This window comes from Alosa alosa, chromosome 21, assembly GCF_017589495.1.
Source record: "Alosa alosa isolate M-15738 ecotype Scorff River chromosome 21, AALO_Geno_1.1, whole genome shotgun sequence".
In the NCBI taxonomy this organism is placed as follows: Eukaryota; Metazoa; Chordata; class Actinopteri; order Clupeiformes; family Clupeidae; genus Alosa; species Alosa alosa.
In genome coordinates this window covers 4497945-4516637 of record NC_063209.1, presented here as the reverse complement: position 1 = coordinate 4516637, position 18693 = coordinate 4497945, and the positions used below count along the sequence as shown (strand labels likewise).

At 40.6% G+C, this 18693-nt stretch overlaps 2 protein-coding genes across 3 annotated transcripts; one reads left to right on the top strand and one right to left on the bottom strand.

Moving 5' to 3' along the window:
- Window positions 1–312: 312 nt before the first annotated feature.
- On the bottom strand, window positions 313–15963 carry micu3b (mitochondrial calcium uptake family, member 3b). Of its 2 annotated transcripts, none has more exons than XM_048232303.1 (13): window positions 15694–15963; window positions 13186–13330; window positions 10495–10526; window positions 10305–10383; window positions 8362–8409; window positions 7877–7959; window positions 7706–7777; window positions 4266–4357; window positions 3858–4029; window positions 2732–2840; window positions 2472–2629; window positions 1911–1979; window positions 313–1257 (listed from the first exon to the last, which is right to left on the bottom strand). In XM_048232303.1, the coding sequence occupies exons 1-12, from the start codon at window positions 15925–15927 to the stop codon at window positions 1911–1913; spliced, it is 1293 nt and encodes a 430-aa protein (XP_048088260.1). In that variant the 5' UTR covers window positions 15928–15963; the 3' UTR covers window positions 313–1257. The 2 variants fall into 2 exon arrangements, with proteins under 2 accessions (XP_048088260.1, XP_048088261.1); XM_048232304.1 differs by having other exon boundaries at window positions 13186–13355; window positions 15694–15762.
- Window positions 15964–16806: 843 nt separating this feature from the next.
- On the top strand, window positions 16807–18429 carry fgf20b (fibroblast growth factor 20b). Its single transcript, XM_048231829.1, has 3 exons — window positions 16807–17083; window positions 17379–17482; window positions 17631–18429. The coding sequence occupies exons 1-3, from the start codon at window positions 16810–16812 to the stop codon at window positions 17877–17879; spliced, it is 627 nt and encodes a 208-aa protein (XP_048087786.1). The 5' UTR covers window positions 16807–16809; the 3' UTR covers window positions 17880–18429.
- Window positions 18430–18693: the final 264 nt, after the last annotated feature.

Sequence of the window (18693 nt, the reverse complement as noted above, 5' to 3'; positions counted from 1 at the left end):
GTCGAGGACAAAAATTTAAACAAAAGTAGGTTATATATTTTCAAAAAAGTTAGGCCTATATTAACACAGACAAAATACTTTCTTCCATTGTGGTTATGGGATTTGGCGCTTTCGTGCAAAACGACTTACACATAAAAACAATACAATAGTTACAATTAACAGGGAACAGTTTAAAAAAGTTGGTAAGACTACATTAAGGACAATAGCAATAATAAACAATAACGTCAATGCAATATCAATGATCAATAGCAAATGAAAATAAACATACTGTACTATGCAAGGCAAAGGCGCCTAAAAGACTTGGACTACAAGAATAATGCATTTGTTTTATTACCATGAACCATCACATGTTCAAAACAGGGTCAGTATTATTCCATTTTCCAACATGAGCATGGAGCAATGCAGAACCACTATTGTACAGCCTACTCAACAATGAAGGGTCCCTAGCCCTGTTTAAGACTCTAGATTTTTGCAAGTAAAACTGTTCTTAATAAAAAATATAAATAAAGACAACAATACAAGAAATTGTTGCCCCACTAGGCCTATTCTCTCTGAGTTGATCTGTGTTGTGGACTGCAGACAGGCTTGGAGAAAGTATGTTAGCAATGTGCTCACTGTATAGGCAGATTAAGTGGCTTAGAATTTGAAGGGAATCAGTCTTAACAACTACACAGACAGACCAGCAGTTTCAGATGACTCAGAGACTGACTTTATTATGCTGAAGTAAGACATCATTATGAGAAAATAACATTAAAATAGAATAAATATATAATGGTAATACTACAGTCATATCAAACTGTATAGCAGAACCTTCTTGCAATATTCTTCAGTCAAATAAATAAATAAAAAAAACCTTTTTGATCGTTTTAATGATTTCAAACTAACAACAACTTAAAGAGTTAACCTGCCCCCCTGATAGAAAAATGCAAAATAAGCAAACTGTATGGAAGGCCCTTTTTCAAATAAAACACATTCAAGCGATTACTCCTATAAGTTAGACATTAGAACCATCAACCATATTGAATATATTGGATAGAAATTATGTTACCTATTCCACTGTTTATCCCTTAATTTCAAAGAAAGCCCCATTCTGTCAGTTCCAGCTGATACGCCTGACAGAAACAGTAACATGACACAGTTAAGACCACTGCAAGATGCGCTTTACTGTCTTCAACATCAGATCCTCTCTTAACTCTTCCTCAAGGCAGGGAGACAGAATCTGGATGCAGGAGGTCCAAGACACTGGACACTTTCCAACTGAGGAAACAGACAATGCAAACATAGCTTATCACCACATGGTAATGCTTTAAATAGTGACATGGTAAGGCCACAAGTCATTCACCTTTCAACTTCCATGTGTATGAGGAACACCTAACCAGTAGGCTAGAAGAAAACATTAGCATGGCCTATTTATCTTTTTGCTATTTTTTTTCCTGCGTGCCACACCTGTGTATTGCTGTGAACAGCTCTGACCCATGCTAGTGTGAGCAAGGTCAGGCGGTGTCTGGTATCACTGGATTGTTCGTTAATATTACAGTGTAATTCAATGCTGAGGGAGTGCATGGGCCTCAGTACCGGTCTAGGAGATGGAATTTGGTTTGGGTGACCAAACAGGCAGGATAATCAATATGAGGTTACCATAAACCTCACAAATCAATATATCTGAACAAAACATATTTTTTATTATAAGATATTATGGAAAAGCACACATTTAATGATGAAATGGTGCCAAGAATTAGAACGAAAAAACAATGATTTTTTTTTAAAAGGTCATGGATGACTGATGCGCACAGACAAAATGTTACCAATCCAAAACTTAGATCATCAATTGATTTAATAGTCTTGTAATTTCAAGCATCTGAATGAAGCATCATTTGCTCTGGTTCATTTATTTATATTTATTTATTTACCTATTTGCTGGAGAGCTGCTTTCTCATACAGGACTTGAATGATATGAAATGGCCATCACCTCTGTTGGCCTAATTTAAAAGCAGATACAACAGGGAGATTACATTAGTCAAACTTTTTTTATTATTTGTTTTTGTAACCACAACATCTACACAGAAAAGATTAAGAATAGCTTGGTTTAAATTCTGCAATACTCTGAATATGCCTCTAGCCCATCATACCACTAGAGAGCAGCAAACATCCTCAAGAAAAAGAAAGTCTTTTAAGAACTCGGACACTTGTTGGACATAATTTACTTTCAACAATGTAGATAGAAAATATAGACAAAGACTAAACTGACTTTCAGTATCTTTGATCATGTTACTGCTGAAAAAGAAGGCCTGCTGTGCATAATCAAAACAAATACTCCTATTATGTAGACCACCATCAATCTGACCAAAACTGATGCACAGTAATCACTCTGCCTGCTGGATGTGAGAGGTTGATTACAGCCATTGGACCAGTTAAAGAGGAGGGCTAAAACAGACACACTGAGCTGGGTATTGAACCGCTGACCAACTTACCCAAGAGCCTCTCTGCCGTCGGCCCTTCATGATGCCAATGAACTCCTTGTAGCTCAGCTGTTCATCGTGGTCGACATCAAAGATTTTGAATACAGTGTTCACTAGGTGTTTGCTGAGCTTTAAGCCTGTAGCCACGTAGACAGCTCTGGAGAACTCATCTACAACAAATTAATTGGTGTTACACAAGTAATTCTTTTGATTTAGGATTTAATTTTCAGTAATAATATGAAGCCGGAGTCACAGAGAACCGAAGACAGCACCTTGCCCCACTGGACGATTGACAAAATTATACATCTGCATGGCAATTGCAAAATCCTCCAAATTGATGAGAAATTGAAAGAAGGTTCTGAACTCTTCAAAGGTGATCCCCTGCCAGAAAAGAAATAAGAAATAAATGAGTTGTGACCAAAGAGCTATAGAACTGAGGAGGTTCATGTAACTCTAGCGCTGAGGTCTGTGGGGAGGTGTGTCTGTGTTCAGACGAGTTGACTAAACGACTCAGCATCCACTCCAGCTCCATGCATGGTGTTGAAAGCTAAACTGAGGGGTGCAATCAGTCATACCTGCACTGCATAAAAGATGACTTCCTCAAAAGATGTCTACACCCATTATAATGCTGGCTCTTTGACACAACATATAATCTTTTTCACGCTTAAGTCTTGAGAGTCCACAGGACCTTGAAGACTTCAGAGATAACAGTTCCAGAGACAAAAAACCCAACTCAGGCCCAACTGTGATCGTAGATGTGGGATTTCTGTCTCTTTTTTCCTCTCCCGTGGTATGTACAAATTGAGCTGTCATCACTTCAGGATTGTAGCTTTCTTGGGAAGAGGTCAACCTGTTAGTGGGCTTTTCCAAAGACGATTAACCTGATACTTACCCAAACAGAAAACAACATGAGCTGTCCCCAAAACATTTCCTGGCCAGCAAATTATCCCAGGAGTGCCTCCATTGGGTAGCACTCATCCATTTCCAGGCACTAGACTGGTCTTCTGCTCGGAGCAATTAACAGCTACTCTCGGACAAATGAAGTACTGAGTTAAATGTGATGCTTTGCTGTGTTTATGAGGTGGAGAGGAGTGAAATTGGCTTTGCTCACTTTACTATCAATGCAGTTTGACTGGCAACTCCCTTAACAAGCTGAGGAGTTTATGACCTCTTCATGCGACGATTCAACACATGCGGAAGAATTTTGTTGCACACTGTGAAAAAAATGTCACCCGTACTAACCAAAGAGATGGCATATCGCTTGTTCCCAGATCTAGCACATGTAATATATAGTGATAGCAATTCATGGCATGTATCAACCCAAAACATAAGGCATATATCATTCAGGGAGTCAAGCCATAACCTGCAAATAGCAAAATCACAGTCCCTGTAAATGACCTTGTCATCAGGGAAATTCTGCTGCACATTCTCCAGGTAGCTGCTGATGTTGTCCACGGTGGTGTAGCGCAGAAGGACCTGGGCGAAATCCTCCACACTGATGGTGGGCAAGCCCTTCGAGTAGCTGAGGAACTCAATCTCAAGCACCTCTGCCTGCAGGTTGTCCATGAAACTGCAGAGAGAGCAAATGTCATGAGCAGCACCGCACTGCACTGCACTGCAGAGGGGAAAGCATCACCAGGCCAGGGAATCCCACAACAATTACTCAGCTACCATTGCACATATGCATTGTTTCCACGGCTATATAACAGATACAGGATTATGAGTTAGCTTGCAACTGCATTTGAGGTGTGTGGCTCTTTGCCCTCAACAAATTCAACCTGAGTCTTTTAGAGTGTAGCCACTTACCTGTAGAAATCGTCAAAGTTTAGCGTTCCTTTTCCGTCCTCTCCAAAGAAATGCACGAGCAGGGTTGTGTTGGTCATTTTTGATTTCACAGGCTATGTAAATAATTGATAAATCACTGCATTTAGGAAACATAGTATCCATTTTAACAGCTCAGACACATAACATTTAAAACTAAATTAATGTTCAATAGCAAAGCAGTATATAGCAACGCTATTTCCCTAAGTCCCAAAGTCCTTGTTTTGTAACTAGATCTCTCCCGTGTTGAAGAAATGTCATAACATCTTTGTTTTGACAGCAATTCTCAATATTTTCTCACATAACCATAAAAAGTTGGCTATAAAAGTAATGTTTCTTTTACAACTTAAAAGTTAATGTGTAATCAGCTACATTAAAGCAAAACGGCACAAGCTTTGACCCAGTAGTTTCCCATGCCCCAGCCGCAAGCTGGTTACCTGTGTTGAAAATAATACTTCTCTGTCACCTCTGATTGACTTCTCTCTACACCAAACGTAAGTAACCACAATTACAATGGGCAAGAGAGGCTAACTTTAGTGCATGGGAACTCTTGATGGAATTTAAAGACATTACCCAGCTATCCTAATTTCGTATTTTATGTCTTTTAATAAATCAGTGGTGACTGAGTAGACATGTTTTGATGGACCTATCATAAAAAAACTTTTTTACATGACCAAAACCATAAAGGTATGGTCTCAATGTGGTTTGCCAAGGAATGGCAGGGAATGTACTTTACTGCTTGCCAACCTTCATGGAGACATCAACAGTTTTTCAAGGAGTCAGGGAAGCCTGTTATGAATTGTTGAGCTCAGTGTTTTTGACGACAGGGGGAAAAAAACAATCAACACTGACAGTCAGTCCAAGGAATGATGAAACATTCCAGGTATGATAACTACCTTACTGTGAGACAGGAGCACATGAAAGGCGTCCTCGAGATGAGTCGCGTAGCCCTCGCCTTTTTGGCATGGAATGCAGAGAGGACAAGCCAGCTGCGCGTGCCAGGAAAGCACAATCCGGGATTAAGCGAGGTATGAGCGAGCGAGAGGAACACGCATGTTTTACTTGGGTACAGGCTCCCCTGGGTTAAATATGGGTTAAACATGGGTTATTGAGCTCTAGGATCTTTGACTTTTGGCTCCTGCACCTTCATTTGGATGTGTGCATGTTCCCAAACTTAATTACTGAGCTCTAGGAAAATGCAGACAATGATCTACATAAAGACGTTTTTTTTTAGCCACAGCTAGTAAAAGCGCAGGCAGGTCAGTGTTAGACTGGCTGTGGAGGAAGGGGATAGGAGGAGGGAAAGCTGTCTGCAAGAGAGATCTGAAGGTTTTGGGCGTCAACCTCAACACCTGGGAAGCTAGGGCTGCAGAAGGATCATCCTGGAAGCAAACTGTACAGAAAGGCCTCTCCAGGTTCACAGAGTTCCTTACCCATCCCTCTGAAACCAGAGGGCATAGGAGAAAGGCCCAAAGCTAGACAGATAGACCAGCGTCCGACCACGTCTGCGCACGTTGTGGGAGGGACTGTCCCACATTGGCCTGTCAATCCAGGGTGCAACTCCATAGTCTATCCAGACTGATGGATGCCTGTACATTGTCTATAAAAAACTGCCTTGGTACATTAACTATGGTAAGCGTCCAAAATAGAGAATTCCACTGTTTACTTGCCCTGCACAACAAATACCATTTAAAATGGATTTTACAGAAAAAACTAACAATAACCTTTGTACTGCTACTGTGCCCTCATGAACACAAAACTTTACAGGCAGCCAAGTTTCTAAACCACACCTAAAATAACAGACAGTGTTTATGATTCTTTTTTTATCTCGAAATATTCTTGCAGCACTTTTGGTGATGGTCATGTCCCAACATCACCACACTCAAAGGCAACAGTTGGTGTAGGAAGATGGCACCATCTTTGTCATTTTAATAATATTTATCTATCTGACTGGAAGCAGCTAAAAGCCCACAGCGCTTCCTAGTGCTTCACCAAACAAGATTTATGTGCAGTTAATTAAGGGGAATCTTGTATTTTTCCTTTGTCCCTACTTCCTATAAAGTTATCTTAAAATACAGTTTTTTAATGACTGTTTTTAATCACTCCCATCACTTTAATCACTCCCATTTAAAGAACAACTTGTGGCATGTATACTTACAATAGGGTTTTATCTGAACGTTTGCTTTATCTTAGTTTAACTGGAAAAGCTGTTAGGAGGTAAAGGGGCGTCCTCAAGAGAGCCTCATTCTGAATGAAACGGGGGCCCTCATGCTTTGGACAGAATAGAAGTCCCTTGTCTGGCCGAAAACAAGCTTATTCCACTCAGATTGGCAGGCCGCTCATCTTGGCCGCTCCATCACAAAAGGTAACTCAAGCTCAAATACCACTTTTCAAGTAACTGTAAAAATAACACATGGGGGTCCTGGAATTCTGTCATTCTTCAGGTGAGGGAGAGCATGTTTCTGAAGCCGTGCCTCAGTGGCAGTCAAGTAACATAAATCATCTGTTGCACTTCTGGGGCCAGGCTGCCTCTCCCTTACACAATAGGGACGTGTCTCGGGCCCGTCTGACAGTCCCATTACAGGCACATTGTGCTCGGCTCCGTTCAGCAGACCAGGCATGCACGAGGGTGTGGCCCTCACACTCTACCCAAATCCTACTGCCTTTTTTTTTCAGTGCAAAGGATGACTTCTCTTTCTCCCCTTCACTGTGAGCAACCAACCTTATCTGGCTTTTGGGGGGCTCTAAGTGCAGCTTACTCCCATGATATGGAGAATGAGGGATTGTGGGATTCCAAATATGCATATCACATTAAAGTAGTCATATCCTGTCATATCCTGTGGTATACCCTTAAGTCTAGTCTATCCTCTCCCACACTCACAGTAATGTCTCGATTACACTCAATTGTAATACTTAAGACACACACACACAGAGACACAGAGTATTTAAAATACAGATACATCTTTACTGTTACATATCATTATGTGATCTGGATATAATTTTTGTTAAGACTCAAGATTCAAGAACGATATCCTGTTATAACATGCATAGCAACCACTCACTTCTCAGTAGTGAGTCAAATGCAACATAACCACATGCCTTGTCTTGTAGCCTATACAAACAGTAGATAAAAATATCCATCATAACAACTTATCTAACAACACCGTAACTCTATTACCTGATGCCCCTCAGATTTAGCAATTGACATAAATACACGGCACCAATGTGAGGAAAATGAAATAGAAAAAAATAAAAACATGTAAATACAGACATTAAACTAAAGGCTTGATTTTAATCAGACCAGAATACATCATGGAAAACACACCATCATAATGGAAAGAAAATGTTATGGCCTACTGCACGGCAAAGACGAGCCACAAAGCACTATGAGCTATATTAGAGAAACAATTACATAACAACCTTACCAGCTGTGCCACCGTGTCCGATTCCTCTCTTCTCGCCTTTCTGTCAGCTTTCTTATGGAAAATATCCTCAAGCTGGTAGAGAGGAGGGAGTCATTAGGAAGCATTAGGAAGATCACACATGTGTCAAATTCATGTAATACTAAAAGCGATGCAAGTAGAGAATGCCCTTACCACCAAAAACTCTTTTTTATCCACAATTTCATTTCCATCGGCATCAAACATTTTAAAGGCTAGTTTGAAGCCATTGCGAGGTTCTGAAAAGGTGAAATTGGAAAGATATTGAAAAGATCACTGACTTTAAATCCATTACATGACTATGCTAACAATTAGGCAATGTACTTTATGACAGATATATACAAACCATAAATATGGACCCTTTCAAGAGTGTTCCATTATCAGCATCATAGTTAGCCCCACAAGACTTCCTTTTTAACATTCCATATGTTATCTTAGTGCAGAGGAAGTAGATTGGGGCCCAAATAGAACGTTCAAGCATTGTTTTTGTTTTTATTGTTGAAAGGGTCTATATGTGTTTATTTAAGTAGATGCCAGAGCAATATGGGGGGTCTTTTCGGTATTTTTGGGCTCATAAAATCAGACATAAATTGGACATAAACTCGGAGCAAAGCATAAGATGTTGGATGAAAAGTACTTACTTGTTAAAATGCAAAGTAGGAAGAGATACTCTGTGTAAGTGATAACGCCTGAAGAAAAGAAACACAATCTGTAAATGTTTGGTTTGGAGAACTGGCTTAAAAATGTTTACACATCCCCAAAGTAACTCCCTTAAAATGAATCAAATTACAAGGTATCTTTGGGAGCAGTCCACACCCCTAAGCCCGTAAGGCTTTCATCCGTATTGATAAGATCTAAGAAGGTGCCTCTTGATTCATGCTTGGTGTTCTCTTCACACAAACAAGAAACTTTACAACATGAGTGACCAAGGCGGACGCAAACCCAAACAAATTTGAAGCCGGCTGCAAGCTCCTGGGTTGCCCCCCTCATGTTTGTTTAGCTAGGTGTAAAACATTCTTCAGTGATCTGACACTGATTGAAGATGCATGATGTGGGTTAGGGCCCTGTCTTTTTGGGGGCCTACAGGCTACTTTTGTTGTTTGAGGAGGGAGGTGGACGACCAACTGTCAGGCCTGGTTGGGTAGTCTTAAGCAAGCTGTCTTGCTGTCACTGAAAGCATTCCCCAGCTATTGTTTGCTGGAGATGATAGTGACTGGAGCTCAGATAGTTCTGACTGACTGCTCTGAGTGTTATGGGAAAAGGCCTCTGGTATGATGCTCGCTCCACACAGAGGATAGAGGGAGACTGGTGAACACCTTGGCGGTGATTACCTTCAGGACATGGACAATGCTAAAACAAAATGCTGGACGACCAAAGACAACTGTAGGACACCAAGTGGTAGTTCATCATCTCAAATACCTATTTGCAGTGAACCACATGACCTGATAACCCATCACATACCATGACTGGGTGTTATGAAGTTATTTTTGTGGTATAGTACAATTCAACATTTTGTTTTATCAGGCATATTGACTTCTTGACATAATATCTTAAATGTTATGATTGAAACATGATTCATTTAATGCCATAAAATGTAAATTGCAAAAGGCAACAGATGGATCTCATACAAATACTGATACTGAAGTATGCATTCCTACAAATATACAAACAATTCAAGGGGGAGCTGCCCATGAGTGACTGACCCTGGAAGAGCTGTAATCTAATAGTATAATACACACGTACGGAGTGTGTAAGGGTTCCGGGGGGTCTGCCACATGGACAAGTCTCAACACTGAACAGTTCAAAGAGTTCGCTTAACTTCAGAAGAAAGCTTTTCCCATCACTCTTTGTTTAAACTCCAGCTTATAACAGTCAACAGAACAGCCAAACACTGGAACTAACACACTACCATAGCACACTCATTTCAGCCAACATACTGGACTACTAATCACCAGGTGTGTATTTTCACTAAATGTGGCCTATGTGGCACACATATCAATTCCCAATTGACAAGTAACTCATGATTATTCTATCGCATTGCATCAAATATTTGTAACACTTGGTAATATCACTTCCTGTATTGCCATACGAATGCTCTAAAGACAGTTTATACCTCCTCTGAGTTAATGAATATTCCTCATATGCACACATGGCATCCAGAGTTCATGCTCATGGTATCTGGGTCTGCCTAAGAGCAAAGTCACAACATGGCTACATTGATCCAAAGATAAGATTAGATTTATAACTTGATCTTGAGTCCATCTTCCTTCCGATTCAATCACAAAGACACAAAGACATTTTCAAAAGAGAAGCATTGTCTGGCATACAGCCTCTGACTGGAAGACATTTTAGAGGAGCAATAACTATGCATACCTTGTGGTAAACTCTCACAAACAATTGATTTTGTTATGAATATGAATTGACAATGTTCCTAATCTAGTTCTCTTAATGTTTAGCTGAATATTTTATACAAATATGACCAATATACCACCCCGGTATGGGTTTGAATTAACCAGAAAAGGTTGACATAGTGTAAATACTTAGAAAAGTGAGGTATGGTGTTTAATGCAGAGTAGATCCTTACCTTTATCATGAATGTCTCTGAACAGTTTGGGGGATCCCTTTCCAACAGGCGGTGTGCTTGACAGCATCTTTTCCAAATCCTTAAGAACGAGAGAAGCAATGATTTAAAGAATTCCATGTGGCTGGGCTATAAAAAAATGTTTTATGATGTATTTGAAATATATGTGATATAATGGATAGATACAACCCACCTCTCGTGAAATGGATTTACAAAACTTCTTGTCTGGGGGGGAAATGATGTGTGAAAAAAAACTATGAAAGATATTCAATATTTCATTTCAAACATGTGTAACATTTACAGCCCGTGTGCACATTTAATGTTGCATTAAATTGTAATGACAGAGCAGACATGTGCTGTGATCTGCTGTCAATGTCCATAGGATATCAAGACACCAAAACAGAGTGAAGGGTGAAACCATGCTCAAGGGCACACAGCATGGGGAAGCTTCCCTCAGGCATGCTATGGACCTACTGCTGAGGAGGAGCTGCTGCTGCTACAGCGGGTGGTGCTGACGTGAGGAGAACACGTTGTAAAGTAATTGGCCTGGTATTTGAGATGCCCCTATCAGAGCAGCAGGACGATAACGAGGACAATGACCCCTCTTCTGCTACGTTATACTCCTGATACCAAAAGTCTATTTCTATTTTCATCACAATATTTCTTATCACAGAAGGACTTCCGCTCTTATACCTTAGTAATGCTGAAGAGCTGGGGTTACTGATCTCAATTGAGAACTGGTCTGGACTCTCTCAGATCACTTTCTGTTTCCAAGGGCCGTAACCAACAGTGAAATTAAACTGTTGGTACATTAACTTGGTACATTAAACTCTTACCAGATCCTTTTGGAAGTGTAGCAAACAAGAGTTTTAAAAGCAGTTGTTTACTTAATGACAAAGAAAATACACGTCCGTGTTGTTTAATACTGAAGCCACCTGTAGACTACATTTTCAGATTATTCTACATCTGCTACTATTGGAGGGCGCAGCCAGCCAGAAGCGGATGGGCTCCCCCTATTAAGTCAGGTTCTGCTCAAGGTTTCTTCCTGGAATATGGGAGTTTTTCCTTGCCACAGTTGCCATATGGCGTGCTTGTGGGGGGTAAGAGGGTTAAGGCTGCCAGTCTTATGACGTCATTTTCTATATTTTGATATGTTGCTGAGTATAACATAAACAGCAAAGAAAAGTGATTGATAATGACTGACTGACTATTATTGTGTTACATGTTTCAAATGTAAAGCACTTTGAGCTGCATTCTGTGTATGAAAGGTGCTATACAAATAAAGCTTTATTATTATTATTATTATTATTATTATTATTATCGGCACAGCCATTGGCCTGCGCCAACCGTCCTTCTCTATCATCGTATAAAGGGCGCCCCATGCTGGATAAGTGGTTGTAACTGATTCCTGGGTTTTTGGTGATACCGAAATTGGTTTAAATGGGAATGGAATCTGCCAGAGCAAATTAAAATGTGCTCTAAGATTAGTCTGCTCTCCAGGCTGTTGTGTAATACTTGTTTTGCATAACAGAAACTACTAATGGATGGGTGAAGATGCAATAAATGCCATATAAACGCATGCATTAAATTGATATGTATTGTTATCTATGTGAGTCCTCCACTCCAGATTGATACCACATTGACCCAAAGTCATAAATATGTATTCTCTGGAATATGGAATAACCCTAATTTCTTATCATACAGGGACTCCATTACTTAGCCACTTAGCAACTGAATACTAAAACAAAAATAGGAAGAAAAGGCTGAACTATGCATTTAAACCTATGTTGAGTTTTTTGTTTGAAAATATACATTCATATGTACAAATAGAAGTATTTGCTAGAAGTCTGTGTCTGGGCCTCCAGGAAGTCAGTGAATCACCAGAACAGGATGATGGAGCAGAGAGAGAGCGAGAGGGCAGCAGGTTTCTACCTAGCACCAGCACCAGCGTCATTACCGAGTGTGTTGCTTTAAAGACCTGAAAATGGACATTATCGGCGCAAAAACAGGTAGGCAAATAAATGCACTACAAGTTAATGGCTTAACCATTTTCTCACTGTTTACATAAAGGACCTCACTTATGTGTAACAGCCTTTGTTCAGACTCTTCCAAACATCTACAGTTATGAGCTCACAACATCACATACTTTACAGCCACAGCATAAAACCATAAATGCCATTATCCCGTTTCGTCACACCATTCCCCATTAAAACTAATGTGCTGGGAGTGTGGTGGCGCAATCTGTGCTCTTTGTATTTGTATGCGCCAGTCTTCTATAGCTTCTCAACATTCCAGGAAATCCCAGTCTTAAATGCTAACCCAAAATCCAAATAACCCAAAACCGGGATACACACTCAAATAAGAAGAAAAACTGAGTGTAACTATAAAATAAACAAATTAAATCAATATTCTATTTAATGCACACTTACTTGGGTTAAGTGGGTAATCATCTCACATTGGTCATATATTCAGATTGAATTGTAGTGTTTGTGTCAGGACATGTATCCTCATAAAAAATAAATTCCTCTCAAACTCTCCATATACGACAGGTAAATAGTCCTGCTTGGTGGGTGTCCTCAGGCCGAAGCCATATGCTGCTCAGTTTATGGCGGCATTTCACGGGACATTTACTCTTCAGATAAATGTGTGCTGTTGTTGTTTTTTTGCTTCATAAAGATACTTGTATCTGCGGGTGTTAACCACCACCAATTACAACATTTCACTGCATTTCTATAGAATAGGACCACAGACGCGCTTATGTATCCATGTTAATGCTATAGACAATTTAAGGCATTATAACTGTACACTTGAAAACAAACAGAGCTATAGACATGTGAGGATTGGCTTCATGTAGAAGAGGACATGCTTCTCAGCTGAGGCTTACTCTTGGGTAGGCTGATAGTGACCGCCTCCAGGAAGTTGAGTGGGGTCATGTAGAGCTGGCCCTCACACTCCACTGTGCTGAACAGGCGGAAACGCTCCTCATGCACTGATAGGTGCTCCTCCTCATCCTCAACCACTCTCCTGGTCTACAACACAAACACACAGGGCCCACTTCTGGACATCATTCTCATTACATGATGCAGTTTCATAAAGCAGTCAATTGCTTTAAGTGACCACAATATATGTAACTTCCACTTACTAAGTATTATTTGTATTAGAAGGCATAATGTATTTACAGGAAAGGACTGATTATATTACCAGACTTGCCACCTTATTGACTGATAAGATATGCAGACCTCCTACACCATTCTCTTTTCGCCTCATCTGAATCAATAGAATCTGTAGTTTTCTGTGGGCTCTCAGCCAGAATTGATGAAACGCGCCACTGCTGAGGTTCAAACCCCTAATCACACTAGTCCAGTAGCCTTTTCTGTGTTCTGTCCAATTACACTGCTGTAAGGGAACAACTTAATGCTGGCAGCCTGTTGCACATTACCTCTCAATGATAAGCATCAGTGAATTACTGCAAGTGCATAGGGGAAAAAAACGAATAATTTATACATATTAAAGTTTAAATATTAATATTCTCAACTACGCCACATCTTCATCTGACCTATCAGTATTTTCTGGCATCTTCCATAAACACTATTATTTGAAAATTCACTTCAAAGATGACTGACAATCTTGCCGCCTACGAAAAACCAGAAATATCAGACAATGACTAAGTGTGGAGCTAATTTATCAGCCACTGTTTCGTGGCATTGTGCCAGGCCCACTGGGTACCATGCAAACACCCTGGGAATGTGTGGTCCAGCTAATTATTACCCTGATCAAATGTCAGCCTCCCTGCCAAGGCAGCGTGTCCTGTTACCTCAGCCCTGAATTCCTCCATCTCAATCCACAAGTCAAGGTTATGTCCAATTCTCCCCCCAGCCTACACCCCCCCCACCACCCTCTCCAAGATAAGAGTGGCAAGACAAAAGAGAACACAGTGTAAGCGAGGTTGCAAACTAGACCACGTCAATTCTCTATGCTTTAGTAGTCCAACAATCTGATGAAAGCGTATCAACACGATCCCACAGATCATTTATTCAACAAATCTGCCATAAAAATGTTATCCCTCTAATATGACAGCCTCTTGGTTTTCTTTTCATTTTTGAGTGCACTCTTAAAAAAAATAGATACTCAATGTTAATGAAAGTGAAAATTCACTTTGCTTGTGATTTCTGATGGGCACAAACTATGAAATTCATATGTAGGCTAAAACCCATCCAGTATTAGCTCATCATGATAGATTCTGTTTTCTTCAATGGAACAGCCTGGAAACATTTTAATTTCTTCTCTACTTTTGGATTCTGTACTATATGCTCTGGTGCTGTGACAGACATTTGACACAATGTTTTATTATGATAAGGTCAACATTTTTAATCAGGTCCTGTAAATAGTAATAGTAATTCATAAGGAAGGCATGCCTATATTGCCTTAACATCTGCAGCTCTTGTTACTATTGTTTAACATTGTTTAACATTGTTTAACTGCTTACCAAAACATGTTTTTAATGTAATTTTTTAATTTCAGTGTTAGTGTTAAATTTTCACTTGTAGAGATGGGGCCTGTTATAGGCTATCCACAGCCTGCTGATGTTTCTATTTCAAAGGCCTTGAACTTTTACATGCATTTTTAATGCTTTATATTCTGGATAATCCACATGCTCCTCTGCAAAGTATGTATTACAAACACCTGGGAATTAGTATTAGCATATCTAGCTGAATATTTAACCTTAAGATTAAGATACAACACACAACATCAATGGGCCTATACTTCTACAGATTCCCATTGCCCTATAGATGCAATTAGTATATGAATTGAATACTGTCTGGCTTTGGTCTGGGCGGTAGTCTGCACTCTCAGTCTCCATGTGCCCTTCTAGTTTAGTAAACATGCACTGTGCTCGAACTGTAATCCGTCATACAGACGATGCCCCATGTTCTAACTTCTGACTGTGGAGATAATATATTCTATATTTGCCCATGATGAACCAACACCTGACGTCTTGGCTGACCGCATGCCGACCCTACATGATCAACACCCCCGTCCAGTCAGGACCCTGATGTGCGTAACAGGTGCTGAAGTGTCAGCCGTTGGCCGATGACTACGCGATATGCAGAACGCCTTAGGGACATTTTGGACTAACTTTACAGAACACAATTATTTTTGAGGACAGAAGATATTGGGCCTACTGACATCCAAGGAAGCGGGTGTTATAGGCCTATATTTAACACAGCGAAACAATGCGTAACTAATCCAAACAAATAACAAAATTCCATTAACACATTGGTCCGTGAGGATTAACTGTCATAAAAAAAACACAGGTGTATTTCAACACACGGCTAATTAATGTTAGTGTCCGCAGGTTCCGACATAGCGTGCATACACACGGTTGGCATACCTTTTCTTTGGCAGTTACTGTCTGCACCAAGGGAGCGAAAGCCTGGCCACTACCAAGTTTCCTTCCCTGTCCAACACGGTCATAACAGTAGTAAGCTACAGCGCCCCCAAGAACAAAGCATACTCCTGTTTCAATTACACCTGTTTCAGTCTTTTTACAGCGTTGAGACGCGTTGGAGACATTAGTTGCACAGTTCTTTAGTATAGCACTGAGTCTACGCAAAGCCGCAGCCATCACAGAAGGCACAGCAGGAGGACGGTTATTTATTCTCACAGCTCGCGAGATGCAGACTTCAGGTCAGTTTCAAACTGCTACACGAGCGGGAATAGAACGCTGGTTAACTCCACTGACTGTCAATGCCATGTCTACCTCATCTAGGCTACTTCTTCCAGAGAGATGGAAATAAATGGCTCCTTAACATACTATAACAGTTTGCTTGTCTAACGTCCCCATGGCTAGGCTACTGGTTATGAACCACAGAGAAACACACACACAGACTCTCTCTCTCTCTCTCTCTCTCTCGCTTTCTCTCTTGTCTGTCTGTCTGTCTGTCATGGATTCTGAGGGAAATCTCACACAGGAAAGGTTTAAATGTAAGGGACCGCCCCTAGTAAGCCACTGCTTGCATTATGCACCTGCCTCACGTTTCAATCACTTGGTGTGCGAGGCAGTCACAGTGATTATTCTGCAGCACTGGTACTTGCGTTATCGTGCTCTGAGAAGACTGGGGATATATCCAATATTACGCACGTCTTGGAGCGGCTTATATATTTATATTTCACAAACGTATATAAAGTTTTTAATACTGGGAATCATTTTTAACCTCCTCAAGAATATACTGGAAACGAAAGATTTAAGAAACGCAGACAAGCAACTAACTACAAGCATGCATTCGCCAAATAAGATGACATTTTGGAGCAGAGAAGGGTAAAGGCTTTCTTGAGAACCTCCTGTCCTAACCAATTGTGAATGTCAGTTGCACTGTACGCGTGGTCCAAACAACCAGTGCCAAGTAGGCTACTGGACATCGCTGAAATAATGCAGTAAACTTCCAAGAGACAATCTCTGTATATCCGCGCCAAACTTCACCTGATGTTGCTGCGTAGGTTGTTTGTGATGGCAACTATAGGAGAAGTCGGAGCGCTTTTACAAATAGATGCTTTTGGTCATGTCGGGTCACACTTTCACGTAACATCTATTGGAGACAGCATTGGTCCTTTGAACGATCACTCTATGCCCGCGGAGAGACTCTCGCGCAGCACCTCGGCGGATTTAATCCATTTAAAAGGAATTCATCGCAGGCGGCAGTTGTACTGCAGAACTGGATTTAACCTTGAAATTCTCCCAGATGGCTCCGTGCAGGGTACAAGAAAAGATCACAGTCGATTTGGTAAGCCTCTTATATTTGCTGTTTCAGATGTTTTCATGTCATTTGTATGTCCTGTACCGCACCTTACTGATGTGTTGTTGTTAATGTGTTGTGCTATGATTATCATATGCATACAGGAACAAATTCGTCATAGATCCATTAAGTATGAATAACATACTGTAGTTATTAAAACGTTTATGGCTGAAAGGCATGTGTATACTTCAGTTATCTCTGCAGACAAATTCTTCTGTACTGGGAAAGATGGGTATGTGTATAGATTTCAGCTGAAGAGGCTGCTTGTTTTGTTCCTCTCCAGGTATTTTGGAATTCATCAGCCTTGCAGTTGGATTAATAAGCATCAAAGGAGTTAACAGTGGACTCTATCTCGGGATGAATAACAAAGGAGAACTTTATGGCTCTGTAAGTAGTCTATATTTAGCATGTTAGTATTTTATATTTAGTATCATATTGAAGTTTGATTGTGTTGATATACTGTATCTACTGTATGTAGGCCTACTCCTTAAATAGGCTGATCCCAATGTTCAACGATTTTTTCTCCATTCCTCAGGAGAAACTCACAAAAGAGTGTATCTTCAAGGAAGCTTTTGAGGAGAACTGGTACAACACATATGCCTCCAATGAATACAGGCACAATGGAGAGAAAGGGGCAGCCTACTTTGTGGCACTGAACAAGGATGGGACACCACGAGATGGGACAAAGTCTAGGCGGCACCAAAAGTTCACACACTTTCTGCCCAGGTCAGTGGACCCTAAGAAAGTGCCAGTACTTAACAGGGACCATGTAGGACAAAGCTGAGTTCCACTGAAAGTGTAACTGATGAGATGCAGCATCGGTCTTGGCCCCATTTCATCTTTGGAGACAAGGGCTTGAAGTGAAAGCCTCTGGCACAAAAGTGGCCAAGATAGCTAACATGAAAGAAATATGGCCGGAGGCCTCCCGCTGGAATGCACTGGGCCACTCTCTGGGGTTACCTGTCTGAGGCTCTCAGCCTGCACGTTGGGGAGCCCACTCGGGCCTTTTTGTCTCGCTAGATAAAACCCCCCCTCCACCTTACGCCCTCTTCGGAGAGCAGTGCCAGAGAACAGGCTGGAGGTGTGGGGATTGGGATTCCGACGCTGATCTGCAGTGAAGGACTCTCCAGCATCCGGCGTCCCATTAGCAGAGCTTTCTGTAAGAGAGAAGCAAGCCCAGCATGGGGACGGTGTCCAACATAACGTAAAGATAATGTAAACGTAACGTAAAGATTGAGTGCCACTATGCATGGCTAGAGAGACGTTGTGTAGAGGACTGTGAAGGTACCCTGCTTCTTGAAGACTTCTTAATGTGAAGTATCGAGGCTGGGTTGTCAATTGTCGTGTCAGTGTGCTTTATTTATGCATTTTTTCAGTACATGTATTTATTTGAAATATTTATTTATTGAAGAATATATATTTTTACACATAACTTCACAGTTAGACCAAACAATTAGAAATTGTATCAAAATAATGTCTCAAACAATTCTTTTCATCTGACCAAAGAAAATATTTTGCTCATGGTCTTATAATACTGTATTGTTTAGAGTAAGTCACATTGTGATTTTCTTTGATTGATCTGAATAATATCTCTCGCT